This window comes from Dunckerocampus dactyliophorus, chromosome 1 (genome assembly GCF_027744805.1).
Source record: "Dunckerocampus dactyliophorus isolate RoL2022-P2 chromosome 1, RoL_Ddac_1.1, whole genome shotgun sequence".
Classification (NCBI taxonomy): Eukaryota; Metazoa; Chordata; class Actinopteri; order Syngnathiformes; family Syngnathidae; genus Dunckerocampus; species Dunckerocampus dactyliophorus.
This window is the reverse complement of record NC_072819.1, coordinates 39,410,757-39,424,848: the sequence shown is the minus strand read 5'-3', so window position 1 is coordinate 39,424,848 and position 14,092 is coordinate 39,410,757. Positions and strand designations below refer to the sequence as shown.

General features: G+C 41.6%; 1 protein-coding gene across 2 annotated transcripts; it reads left to right on the top strand.

Annotated features, from left to right (window-relative positions):
• The first annotated feature begins 535 nt into the window (after nt 1-535).
• LOC129186423 (ras-related protein Rap-1A) lies at nt 536-13,634 on the top strand. Of its 2 annotated transcripts, XR_008572237.1 has the most exons (9): nt 536-582; nt 1,764-1,883; nt 5,766-5,853; nt 6,034-6,102; nt 8,625-8,681; nt 8,763-8,903; nt 12,125-12,268; nt 12,351-12,489; nt 12,996-13,634. XR_008572237.1 is itself a non-coding variant. In XM_054784690.1 (8 exons), the coding sequence occupies exons 3-8, from the start codon at nt 5,797-5,799 to the stop codon at nt 12,435-12,437; spliced, it is 555 nt and encodes a 184-aa protein (XP_054640665.1). In that variant the 5' UTR covers nt 536-582; nt 1,764-1,883; nt 5,766-5,796; the 3' UTR covers nt 12,438-13,634. The 2 variants fall into 2 exon arrangements, 1 of the variants encoding a protein (XP_054640665.1); XM_054784690.1 differs by having other exon boundaries at nt 12,351-13,634.
• Nucleotides 13,635-14,092: the final 458 nt, after the last annotated feature.

Here is a 14,092-nt window from a genome sequence, read left to right as displayed (position 1 = left end):
AGCTCGACAATCCGACCACGTTGAAAAAGAGCAAGCTTCTTTTAGCTTTAGTCATCAGGAGGGCATGACAGTGTGAATACCTGACAGAAAATGAAAATTTTGAGCAGATTTTGGATTTTATAGGCTGTGGTCTTAAACTTTTGATCAGCTGATAAACAGCCTATGTTCCGGGCATGCCCAGCCCGGCATATGTACTTAACAAAAAAGTGTGAAATAACTCTAAATATGTCTTATATTTTAGGAATATACTGTATTTTATGTCTTATAATTATTTTTGTTGATAGCGCTGCAAACCCTTGGTGTTCTCTCAATGAGCTTTATGAGGTCACCTACCTTCACAGGTGTGCCTTGTCAAGGTTACTTCGTGGAATTTCTTGGGACAATGGGGTTCTATTGTGTGTGTCCAAACCTTTGGCCTGTACTGTATACTCAGAGTAGTGTACAGTATGTGACCGTCAGAGGTTTAAATATGTGCCTGAACTTGGAGCAAGGTGATTGGCTGAGCCTGAGCCAATGAATGGACGCCTTCTCGACCCTTCCGCACATTCACAGTGTGAGTTCGGGCAAGCACAGCGGAACACGGTGAGTGTTTTGCGAGGCTTCGGTGGAGAATTTTGGGTTTGATAGGTACAGTCTATACAGTCTGCCACGCTGTTAATTTCACCAAACACTTGCGAGTCTCCGCTGAAACCCCAAAATGACTCGTAGTGGAGCCATCCTTGTGGGTGAAGTGCATTAGCGTACAGGCTAGAAGGGTTGCTAACTTAAAGCTAATGATTAACTAGTTGTCGGCGCGTTTGCTGTTAAAGTCAGTCGGTGTTGTGTTAGTTACTGTATTATAAATATACATTATTATTCATGTTACCAGCGATTATGGTTGCAGACAAACGTTTTCTGATCTCTAATAGAGGAGTTCATCTCGTTGCTAACTGGAGAGCTAAGTTAAAGCTCCCGGTTTGCTAAACTGTTGATTAGTGACCACATCGCCTGAATGCTCACTTTAAACTGAAAATGTAAGTAATGTAAAGTAATGTAACTCTAATATTAAACGCTGACGACAGCTTTTTTTTCTGTGAATCAATTTTTACTCAACACCGTGTTTCCTTCTCTCACACTGACATCCTGTCTAGATAGTATCCTCCTACACTGCTAGCGTAATACTTGTGCTTTAACAGCAAACAACTATGTTCCCCCTCACCCCCACCAAATTAATAAATGATGTTTAACTCATTTTTTTGCTGTCATGTTAAAACCGCTGACGTTTTGCTGGTGATTTTGTGCGGTGGGTAAGCCTAAAACTAATAGCCACACCCTTCCTTTTCGAAAACTGCTTCGCCTTAAATTATCGTGTCATTACAATACTTTGCCACACTTATTTGTTTTAAAAAAGTTACTTCCTTTAGAGTTTAACTACTCATAAGACACTTTTGGAACACTGACCGATAAAATGTTAGAGTGCGGGTTTGCTAAACTTTGATCCATTTACTGTACTCCCATCGGGCCTGACAGATGGTGTATTGTGTGGATTTGTATACTGTAAAAAACACCTCACTATTTTAGGAAAGATTTAGACTAACCCAACTGATTGTTATGCAACATGTGGCGGCTGTTGCCTGACTTTCAAAAGTAGGTCACCAAGTACATTATCTTTACTTTGAAGTTGTACCAAATTAGCAACAAATGTATTGCTTCCTCCAATCTTGTGGGAAAGGCAGACTGCAGTGTTTAAATAACCCTTTCCTTTTTTGAAAAAAAAAAAATAGTGTCTGCTGATCTCAAGCACCCTCAGCACCTGCCCACTGACATCAGTGCACCCAAGGATTTCCCGAGCCCCCTCCCCAGATGTAGAGGGAGTTGGCATCTGCAGCTGCTGTCTCTACACAGTAGGTTAATTTGTTCACAGCATGTGTGTGCGCGTTGTTTTACCACACTGATTTTGTGCAAACAGCACTCTTTGTCAGTGGGGTTAGATTGCTGTTTACTCATTGGAGGCATTGATGAATATGCAATGCCATCAACAATGCATGCGTGGATGTGGGAACTTGTTGGTTGTAAGGCCCGGCTTATCTGATTATGTGAGCTATTATGTGAACATGTTTGGTTTTAATGTGAGGTTGCATTTTAAATGCAATTCCTATTTTGACTGGAGGTGCACCTCTCTTGTGTAACAGTTGGGGTCTCGTAGTGATGCATGCACCCTGTGATCTGTTTTCTGTTTGCATGTATACTCAAGTTGAGTCATTACAATGGCGCTTTGTGGATTTGCGTGTGCACTTCTCTTTCTGTGTGGGTTTTCTGGTGCTGCATCATACGTCACACTTAGAATTGCAAATGCTGCTTGAGTGTGACAGAGTGTTTTTTGTATTGTTTGTCTCCATGTCTGACAAAGGCCCCAATGACACACTATCAATACTTACAAAGGGGCTGCTAAATGAGATGTTATTGCATCATCTGTCTTTGACATGTGCACTGCAAATTAAATTTATTGCTCCTTGATCTAAATACATGACGTGACAGGTGAGCCACCAGCAGTAAAGAATAATCGTATTTGGTCATCCTACCATCATCTACAGTATAGTACAAAATATGACCACTAAGTGTGTTCCAATGCACCTTTTTCACTTCTAAAAGATACCGGTATTGCAGCCTTGAATGTCAGCCAGTACCAATATCGATCCGATATCGGCACAAATCATACATACTTTTATTATTTAGTTTGTAGTGTGGATGTTAGAAAAGGCTGTGAGATTACTCAGGGAACAATATTCAGCAAGAGCAGGTATGAGGAAAAACTCACCCATTTGCTTGTTTATTCGTGTGGGGTATAGTTTTATCCACATTGTAGTGGCAGCTAGTATAATATAGCAAGGTTTGAGGTGCTCAATGAAGAATTTAAACCTGACATTACTCTCCACCAACAGGGGCTCGCTCCTTTCTGTTATAGCTCATGACTTTTTGCCGTCTCGTGAGATTCCCGTGTGATGCCGCTGGGGTTGTGAACGATAAACCGATGCAACCGGATATCTGGTTTGACAAGCGAGAGATGCGGCTGCATCAGTAGAAGCCTCCTGGATCGATAAGAATCAGCCATAAATCTTCAGATTAATCGATTGTGGCGACATGCACTGGGTATCGCAAGACTAGCAACCAGTTGACAGTGCGTCTCTTACACAACGCAAGAGCCTGGGCTGCCGGTGAAACGATTGTCACGCATGCGCCGTAGCTCACAATGACTAAAGACGAGAATGGATGTAACTAGTAGCAGCACGCTAGCTAGGAACCAGAAAGATTTCGAACACATCACCAAAAATATGTACAGGAACAACATCAAACTAATGGCACTAAATGAATACAGACCCACCATCCACCAGTACGAGTCTGGAGTTTGTTTTTCAGAGAGTTTGTGCACCACATACAGACCTGATCAAATTTTGAAAAATTGCTAGAATTTGCATTTTGCACATTTGGATCTTAAGAGATTTTAAGTAGAGCTACAATATGCAAAAACAGAAAGGGGGAGTGAGACAAAAAACATGTGTAACTTGTAATTTACACACAAAAAAAACTGAAATGGGTTGTTTCTCACCTGATCAAAATTTAAGACCACAAGCTATAAAAGCCAAAATCTTCAAAAATTTAAAATTTTCTGTCAGGCATTCACACTGTCTCCTGATGGCTAAAGCTAAGAAGCTTACTCTTTTTGAACGTGGTCGGATTGTCGAGCTGCATAAGCAAGACCTCTCACAGCGTGCCATTGCTGCTGAGGTTGGGCGCACTAAGACAGTCATTCTACATTTTTTGAAGGATCCTGAGCATTTTGGAACAAAAAAGTCAAGGGGTAGACTAAAAAAAAATCACACCTGCGCTGAGCCGGAGGATCCGATTGGCTGTCCATCAAGACACAAGGCGGTCTTAGACCCAAATTAAGGCCTTTACTGGTACAGATTGCAGCGCAATAACCATTAGACGCCATCTGCGGGAAAAGGGTTTAAAAAAACGAATTCAAAGACCTCGTCTCCTTCAATGCCACAAAACTGCCTGTTTAGACTTTGCCAGGGAGCATCAAACATGGGACATTGAAAGGTGGAAAGAAGTTTTATTCTCGGATGAGAAAAAAATGTAACCTTCACGGTCCCAACATGGTAGGTGCAGTAATGCGCCTCAAAGCTGGTTGCCACTCAACTCGTGCCACCCACAAGAAGAACAAAACACAACACCACAACACCACATTTGACTCTGTAGCTACAGCGGTAGTTCCCTCTCACTGTGCGCGGACTGCTGTGTCAGAGTGTAGGGAACTCGCACAGGAAGTGCCGCTGGTTGCTTTTAATAGGGACCGCACAAAACACTACTATTAAGCATGTTGACACGGCGGCAAAAAACCTTGGAAACTCCTTTTGTGACAGAGCGTGAATGGAAGCTAGCGGGGTTCGCTTAGTTTAGCTAGTGCAAGTGTGCGTGTGCGTGTGCGTGTGCGTGTGTGTGTGTGTGTGTGATAGATCACGGATAAATTGAGCTAGGATAACCAAGATATCCCTGCTTAATCCTTTATCCTAATTTTGTGCAGCGAGCCCCAGGTCGGCATTGCAACTGAGAATCTTTTGTCAATTGCCTTACCTTGATAAATAATGGTTAAATAAACACACTTATTAATAAATAATCAATCAATCAATCAGAAGTTGACTAGACCCCTAATTTCGCCCTGAATCTTAATTCTTCTCCTCACATAATCTTTTGGACAATTGTATGCAAGGCCCATGCTTGGATGAGTTTGGTGTTGAAGAACTTGCACAGAACTCTGACCTGAGGCCCATCAAATACCGTCTGCCCCGTCTCCAGTCTTACAAATATTTTCCGATGAACTGGACAAAATGTCCCGCAGGCACATGAGAACATCTTGTAGAAAGTCTTCCCAGGAGAGTGGAAGCTGTGATATTCTTCAGTGTTCTGTTCTTCTAGTTGCAATGACAATGTGGCCAAATACGATTTGTCTATAGTGTGTATCACTCTGTGTTTTTCACTGTGGTCTTTTATGACAGTACTGTACATTATGTCACTATTTTCCAAAGACTTTGACTAAGAGTTGCAAAACAAGCTCCTGGTTTGCCAGGAGAGCTGATGGGGGTTGGGTTGTTCTCCATGACCTCTGCCGACTATATTGTAATGACATGGAGTTATTTTTGGCTCCTACTTACTGCTGCGCTCCAATTTTGAGGATCTCTTGCCAGTTACTGCTACCTTGCTGTTTGTTACATATTTCAACCATCGTTTGATCATTTTAATAACCTAGTCTTAAGTTTCCTTCAGCTTCTATTCAGCATTTTCTGTCGAGGCAACGCCCTGTGACTATTGACAACGTGACTCCCATGGAAGTGGGTGGGAAAGAGCTTTTTTTATTTTTTTTTTGTGCCAAAAATGAGATTTTAAGCAGCTATGTAAGCTGTGATGTTCATTGTTGCAGATGGTCCACTGACAAGACCATCTGCTTTGTTACAGAGCTCGGTACTGTCAGTGCTTTTGGAGAAATGTGTTGTGCAGCTGCAAAGAACAAGATCATTATCAGGTTACAATGTGATGATGGCTTAAAAGCACACGCCTAAGCAATTCTATATAGGTCCCAATTTTCGATAAAGTATCATTGAAACGGTGTTATCTTCATTTGGACAAGACGGCTTTGTTTTGTATGTGTGTGAATGTGTATGTGTGTGTTCTCTGCAGCTGAACCTAACACATCCACCCTTCTGACCAACTCTGTCCTTTCACAGACCCTTGTGGTGTCCACGCAAGTTGCCCGCCATGCGTGAGTACAAGCTAGTGGTACTGGGTTCAGGAGGCGTGGGAAAATCTGCATTGGTAAGGCATTGCTCTTAACTTCTCAGGGTGAAAAATTATTCCCGTGCATGAAAGAAGAAAGAAATTAATGTTATGGCATACCTCCTTAACGGAGAACTGACTTTGGCTTGTTACAGATTTTTTTTTGTTTATTTTTTTTTTTTTACTATGGGATCCTGATGTTGCCTTTGTCTTCTCCAGACAGTTCAGTTTGTGCAAGGTATTTTTGTGGAGAAGTACGACCCCACAATAGAAGACTCCTACAGAAAGGTAAGGTCAAAATATAACGTCTTAAACCGCTTTTAAGGCAGACTACAGTATATTTGTTCACATTTTCTGTGCTGTACAAAGGCCACTACTGCCTCTCTTGTGTAAGTGTCTTTTTCACAGTCGGCATTTGAACAGTAAATAAGAAAACAGATACAGTTGGCAGGATCATGCAAAAATTACAAAACTATTTTCAATTAAACTTTGTAAAGTGGTGGCGCATGGGCCAAGAAATGCGGGGCTCTGCCAGCTATCTGTCAGTCAGATGCAGACATAGAAGCTGTAAGTTTGATCATTGTGTTTTTTCTTCTAGGCCTACCCACTATAATGTTGCTTGTTTAATGTGACTGTAATGTTAGCACTGTAGCTCACATAGCTGTACTAGCGATGTTAACATTTGTGTCCTTCTGTCTGCCGTTATCCATGCAAAGCTGAAACTCAACTCTGAACTCAGAAGATCACTTATCACATTTGGGTCTGGAACCATTTAACCATGATAAATGAGGATTACTGTTTCCAGTCATTCCTCGCTACATCACTGTTTGAACATCACGCCCTCACTCTATAGTGGTTTTTCAAAAATGAATAATTCATAAATGATTTTTGTTTCATTGTTGAACACAGCCTGTAAGTTGTTTTAAAAAAAAGTGCATATTTAAGGAAATTGTACTTATTCTTGGCCTACACTAAGCATTTTAAGGATAAAAATGGAAAAATGAAGTAACTAAATGAACTAAAATAAGTGGCAAAAGAAGCATTGTATTATCCTCACACTCAAGAGGCGGGGTCACCAACCAATCGCAGGGCAGCATTTTAAATTTGAATGTAGTATTCTACATTGGCCACTAGGTGTCAGTAATTGTTTGGTTTGACTAGCACCAGACGTGATTGTCAGAACAGGCATTTATTGGAGGTTTAGATTATCTCAAAACGGGCACAATAATAATAACATAATAATCATAATAATAACACAGGCTGCTGTTGGAGCCATAAGCCACGACAACCTCAAACATCTCCTACGTCACTTCCTGTCACACACATCTGTCCACCTGCCACTAAGATTCCCCTAAACACATTTACTGTGACACACATGAGCAGAAGTTTTATTTACATCTTAAATGGCTTATTTACTCTTATGTCTACTATATTGGTAATACGAGTATAAAGCCATTTAAAGCTACCATTACAATACATTGAGGAAATAGCCAAAATATGCTGTCTCTGAAATACTGGGCAAAATTGTCCAATGGTGTTTTGCATCGTTAAATGTAAGGATTTTTGCATTTATTTACTGATTTTATTCACTGACCAAAAAAACCCCACACAAGTATGTGTAAAAAAAATAACTGAATTTGATCAAATTAAAATGGAAAAAAATGAATTTAGGCAAAAATACAACAGAATTTTGTGAAAAAATAAGTGGATTTCATAGTGCCCTACGTCAAGAGTAGGTTTTGGCCAACGCACTTAAAATGCACTATTGAGCTCTGAGACTTGAAAAAAATATATATGGGACTAGGGATGGTCCAATCAGGGTTTTATGCTGTGATTCCGATATCGATCGTCTAGGATTGAAATCGTCCGATACCGATCACATGAATTAATTATATTAATATCATTTTTTAAAAATTTATTTATGATGAGTGCTATTGACCGGGGTGCCGTATGAAGGGATAAAAGTCAGGACAATTTCAAGGTTTCTTGACTGCCAGGGGGCCCAAAAAAGGAACCATAAAATCATATTTATTTTAGACAAAAACGGATTTTACTTACTGTTTCAAGAAACTTAGATGATGAGACGCATTCGTTAAGGATATGTGAGAGTACATTGGTGGTGCTCTAGCAGGACTTCCCGGTAAATGAGCAAGCACTTTGTGAACCCGGTGTCTTCAACCGCTGAGAGAGGCTGGTCATCTCATCCGATGAATCCAATTATTTTTTGGGTTATTTGCTTGGCCTTCTGACTGTCATGCACATTAGAGTTAGTGTTGGCTCCGTTAGCTGCCGTTTCACTGATCACACCGTGAGCCTCAAACTCACCATACTCCGTCACGTGTTTGTTCTTCAAACCGTATTAAATTAAAGCTTTCTAACGTGCTATACCCGCAAGATAGTTTTCGTGGCATGTGTTGGCAGTTCCACACGGCAGACATGATTGTTTTTGTTCTGGCGCTTGCGCAGTGTGAAGTAAAGTAAGAGGAGAACGCTGCCCAAGATGTCAGTTAGGGCAAGACACTACACTGCACGAAAGTGATCGCTGCGGGCTGCCATTGTGCTAGCCACAGATGATCGGCATTGAAAAGCATTTATCTGCATATGCCGATCACATGATTTTTCATGGAAATCGTCCAATACTGATCGGTGGCTGATCGATCGGAGTATCCCCTATATGGGACATTTTAATAGCTTGGCCTTAGACTGCTAGTCTGCTCGGTACTGATTGATATGCCAGTTATATATCATTATTGATAAACTCCCAAATCTAATGTGAGCTTAAAACAACATTGTTTGTTTTTGTTGGGCAGCAAGTGGAAGTTGATGGGCAGCAATGCATGCTCGAGATCTTGGACACTGCCGGAACAGTAAGTAGAGTCAGACACAAGGTCAAAATGTGAACTCGAACAGTCTGCTGATGTGCTGAGTGGTGGTTCTTTACTCCACAGGAGCAATTCACAGCCATGAGGGACCTTTATATGAAGAATGGCCAAGGTTTTGCGCTGGTCTACTCCATCACAGCACAGTCGACATTTAACGACCTGCAGGACCTCCGGGAGCAGATCCTGCGAGTGAAGGACACGGAGGATGTGAGTGTGATGCATCGAGTTGCACTAAATGCTTATAATTGCCTTTTATACCAAAGAAACATGATCATATACAGTGGTGTCAAAAAGTGTTTGCCCCCAGATCATCAAACTAATTGAAATATTAGTCAATGACAACACAACACAACTGAACACAAAATACAGTTTTTAAATGAAACTTTTTATTATTAAGGGAGAGAAAAATCCATAGCTACAGGGTGGGCCAAAAGGAGTTACCCATCGTTTTTTCTGCACTATTCAAAAATGCTTGCAGACAAACATGACACACATTGAACACAGTTTCCATACTTTATTGTCAACCACCAAAAAGATTTACATCTCAATATGGCCACCCTTTGCCTTTATCATAGCCTGGAGATGACCTGGCACTGCCTGGCATGAGCGCCGCACTATCTCTGCATCAAGTTTTGACTATGATGTCATCAAAGCTTTCTTCAAAGCGGTGACACTGCTGTGAGATACTCTTGAGACCTCCCTCTCCAGGATAGACCAGATCGCAAAGTCCATTGGGTTGATGTCCGGACTTGATGGAGGCCACATGTTCTTGTCCCAGAAGCCAGGAAAGTGCTCCTTGCACCAGGTTTGTGTGACATTGGATGTGTGAGCGGGTGCACCATCTTGTGTGAAAATATACTGGTTTCCAAACGCATTGGTACACCATGGCAACACGTTTTCTTCAAGCATTTGAATGTAGACCTGGCTGTTCACTTTCACACCCTCCTGAATGAAGACCAAAGGAGATTTTGAGCCATCAGATGCAACAGCAGCCCACACCATGACTCCAGCTGGCTTCTGACGACGGAAATGAGTTCTGCAGCCTTCTGGTAGGTGCTGTGTACTATGTGCATAAACCCTGTCATTCTGGGAATTGACCACTGCCTGAACGGTGAAGATCTTCTCATCAGACCAAACCAGGACTTTGTTTGTGGCACTCTGGATCTCCTGCAGCATCATTTTCCCCCTGTGAAGCCGTTTTTTCTTTGAAGCGGCTGAAATTAGTTGTCTGTGTTGTATTTTTAGTGCTTTCAGTCTAAGATCCTGTTTGACAATTCTTCTCAATGAAGTTCTTGAGATGTTCACTTCCTTTGCTGTTGCCCTCATGCTCCTGCGAGGATTCCTTTGGACTCTCTTCCTCACCATCTCAACAACCCTTTTGGTTCGGACTGAACGTTTTCTTCCATGGATTGGCTTGCTGGTGGTCTCGCCAGTCTCCTTGTATCGTTTCATGACATTGTAGCCAGTCTTACGACAAACATTCACCTTTTTCATGATTTCCTTTGTTGTCAGTCCAGCCTCCTTCAAGGCCACAATCTGGTCACGCTTACCCTTCGATGCCATACTCGACACTCATTAGGAGTAAACAACTGAACTTTGGTACATCAAAAGCTATACCTTTTGAGAGAAACTATCCAAAATTTTAAGCTTCTAGGACAAAACCTAAGCGAACACGATAGAGATATGCGATGGGTAACTCCTTTTGGCCCACCCTGTACATGGCCCTGTGTGGAAAAAGTGATTGCCCCCCGCCCCATTTCTAAAGCTTTGGGACTCCAACGAACCACAGTGAGAGCCATTATCCACTAATGGCGAAAACATGGAACGGTGGTGAACCCTCCCAGGAGTGGCTGGCCAACCAAATTTACCCCAAGAGTGCAGCGACGAGTCATCCAAGAGGTCACAAAAGACCCCACAACAACATCCAAAGAACTGCAGGCCTCACTTGCCTCAGTAAAGGTCAGTGTTCATGACTTCACCATAAGAAAGACACTGGGCAAAAATGGCAGAGTTCCAAAACAAAAACCACTGCTGAACAAAAAGAACATTAAGGCTCATCCCAATTTTGCCAGAAAACATCTTGATGATCCCCAAGACCTTTGGGAAAATACTGACGAGACAAAAGTTGAACTTTTTGGAATGTGTGTGTCACATTACCATCCATCCATCCATCCATCCATCCATTTTCTATACCGCTTCTCCTCATTAGGGTTGCAGGGGTATGCTGGAGCTGACTTCCAGCTGACTTCGGGCAACAGGCAGGGTACACCCTGGACTGGTCGCACAGACAAACAACCATTCACACTCACATACCTATGGACAATTTAGAATTGCCAATGACCCTAACCTTGTTGGAATGTGGGAGGAAACCGGAGTAAAACCCAGAGAAAAACCACGCACATACGGGGAGAACATTCAAACTCCACAAATGCCCAACGGAGATTCGAATGCAGGTCTTCCCGATCTCCTGACTATGACTGTATGGCCAACATGCTAACCACTAGACCACCGTGCGGGCCCCGTGTTCCATTACATCTGGCTTAGAAGTAACGCTGCATTTCAGAAAAATAACGTACCAACAGTAAAATATGGTGGTGGTAGTGTGATGGCCTGTGGCTGTTTTGCTGCTTCAGGACCTGGAAGACTTGCTGTGATAAGTGGAACCATGAATTCTGCTGTATACCAAAAAATCCTGAAGGAGAATGTCCGGCCATCTGTTCTTGACCTCAAGCTGAAAACAACTTGGGTTCTGCAGCAGGACAATGATCCAAAACACACCAGCAAGTCCGCCTTTTGAATGGCTAAACAAAGCCAAATTGAAGACTTTGGCATGGCCTAGTCAAAGTCCGGACTTGAATCCTATTGAGATTCTTTGGCATGACCTTAAAAAGGTGGTTCATGCTGGAAAACCCTCCAATGTGGCTGAATTACAACAATTCTGCACAGATGAGTGAGACAAAATTCCTCCGCAGCGCTGTAAGATACTCACTGCAAGCAAACGCTTGATTGCAGTTGTTGCTGCTAAGGGTGGCCTACTATTTAAATTAGTTTGATCTGAAACATTTATAAGTGTGACAAACATGCAAAAAAAGAAGAAATCAGGAAGGACACTTTTTCACACCACTGGATGTAACCCATAATACTTCTGAGGCTCCCCTCAGAGTTGGCATATTAGGGGTAAAGACATAGCGAGGGAGACGGTACTTTGTGACCGATTGCAAATGTCAGAGTTGCCTTCTGCCTCATTGTGTATCTTTTATCTCTGGATCGAGTGAAAGGATGTGCTGCATGCTGGGATTGTTTTACTAATTCATAGCAGCTGTTTTACTGGGTGCGTGCGTGTGCATGTGCCCTGTTGAGTACAACTAGTGTCTCACTTGTGGGTGATTCATTTTTGACGATGTAAAACATGGCTATTGGTTGACCAGGTTCCCATGATCCTGGTGGGGAACAAGTGTGACCTGGAGGACGAGCGTGTGGTCGGCAAGGAGCAGGGTCAGAACTTGGCCCGTCAGTGGAGTAATTGTGCCTTTTTAGAGACGTCAGCTAAATCAAAGATTAATGTGAATGAAGTAAGTTTGTCTACGCCCTACATGCATTATAGTCTTGATTGAATAAATGTGTTTATTTCATGCTTGCTTGTCTTTGCCGTAGATTTTCTATGATCTGGTGAGGCAAATCAACAGAAAAACTCCAATGGAAAAGAAGCCAAAAAAGAAGAAGGGTTGCACACTTCTCTAAACAACAACACCCCCACCCCGCACCCCCCTCATACACACACGCTCTAGGCCAGGTGAGTGGGCGTTGAAATAACATTGATTCCAGCCAAGCGCAGGGCTCCACTGCCCACTGAGTACTGTATTGTATTATAGCTTAATACTTTTAATATTTTAAGTTTAATGTTCAGTTCCGTACTAGTTCGGTTAGTAAGTGGCTCCTTGAGTTTGAATGAACAGGTGGTATTCAGAACCTACATCACAATATGCACTGAGACAGCATACCTTGTTTATTCAACATTAAATTTTGATTACTGAGAGCCTATTGGGCGCAGTGACTCCATCTGCTGGTCATGCTTTGTAACTGAGTTGCAAATGTCAACCTCCATCCCAGAGAGCATTATCACATTCCCCCTGCATCAAGTTGTAAAACTCCCCTAAAGAAGAAATGCTATAGTATTCATTTAAGTGTCTTTTGATTGGTATCTAATTTTATTTGTATATAGACATGTTTTTCTGTGTGACTCACAAATAGCAGAATAAATCCTTAGGATTAATGCAATAATATATTTATTTTACACAGAGACATTAAATGAATAACTGTTCCCCATTGGACCATGCCAACATTTCACATCCTCTCCGAAAGCTGAAAGATACTCGACTGCTTGCAAGATGACAGGAGTCCCCACATTTTTCCAGAATACTTTCTTTACTGACAATGAACTTGAGCAAGTTTTTTTTTTTTATCCACCTATTTACATGTTTTACTGCTTCTCTCGGGTGTCTTTCTATTGGAAATATCACTGTATATGAAGAGCGCTAAGCTTGGCATTTTAAATGTTCTGTTAAGTTAGACGTCCTCTGACATCATGTGACAATGCCACAGAGACCATGTTAAACGTAAATGGCCTTTTTCCATTTCTGTACTAATGCATCATTGTTCATGAGTTACTCTCCTACTTACATGGATGTGTTTTGATATAACATTTCCCAAGTGACTTGGTTTTGAGACCCTGCAAGCCTGTTTCTCATAATATATTCAACTTCTGTTTTTACATAATAAGGCTGAGGACATTAGTATTTTATAGACAGTTGTGGGGGGGTCCTCCGATTTGTGTCTTGAAGATGAAAAAGATATTGTACTAAAACCACCTCAAATATTGCTTCTTGTTTCTGATGATTTTCCAGCTTTTATGAATGATTAAATTTTAGTACATTTTCACTATTTTCTGTGTTTTTTTACTGAGAAAATAAATCTGAATCCATTTGAATCTGTGACCACCTTGGACTATCAATATTGCATGAGGGGAAGAAGGGAGTCATGGTTGTAAACGGGACACAGGTACAGCAAAACACAGTATTACTGCAAATGTCACCTTTAAACAGTGGTGTTAAAAAGTGTTTTCTTCCTTCCCGATTTCTTATTTTTTTGCATGTTTGTCACTTAAATGTTTCAGATCATCAAACAAATTTAAATATCAGTCAATGACAACACAACTGAACAAAAAATGCAGTTTTCAAATGAAACTTTTTATGATTAAGGGAGAAAAAAAATCGAAACCTATATGGCCCTGTGAGGAAAAAGCCATTTCTACAGGTTTGGGATTCCAGCGAAACACACTGACAGCCATTATCCACAAGTGGTGAAAACTTGGCACAGTGGTGAACATTCCCAGGAGT

Excerpts from the sequence above, each read along its gene's own strand:
- LOC129186423 (XM_054784690.1), top strand. The coding sequence starts at position 5,797 with ATGCGTGAGTACAAGCTAGTGGTACTGGGTTCAGGAGGCGTGGGAAAA. Across the intron at positions 6,103-8,624 it reads TAGAAGACTCCTACAGAAAG|CAAGTGGAAGTTGATGGGCA; the intron begins GTAAGGTCAAAA and ends TTTGTTGGGCAG. Across the intron at positions 8,904-12,124 it reads GAGTGAAGGACACGGAGGAT|GTTCCCATGATCCTGGTGGG; the intron begins GTGAGTGTGATG and ends TTGGTTGACCAG.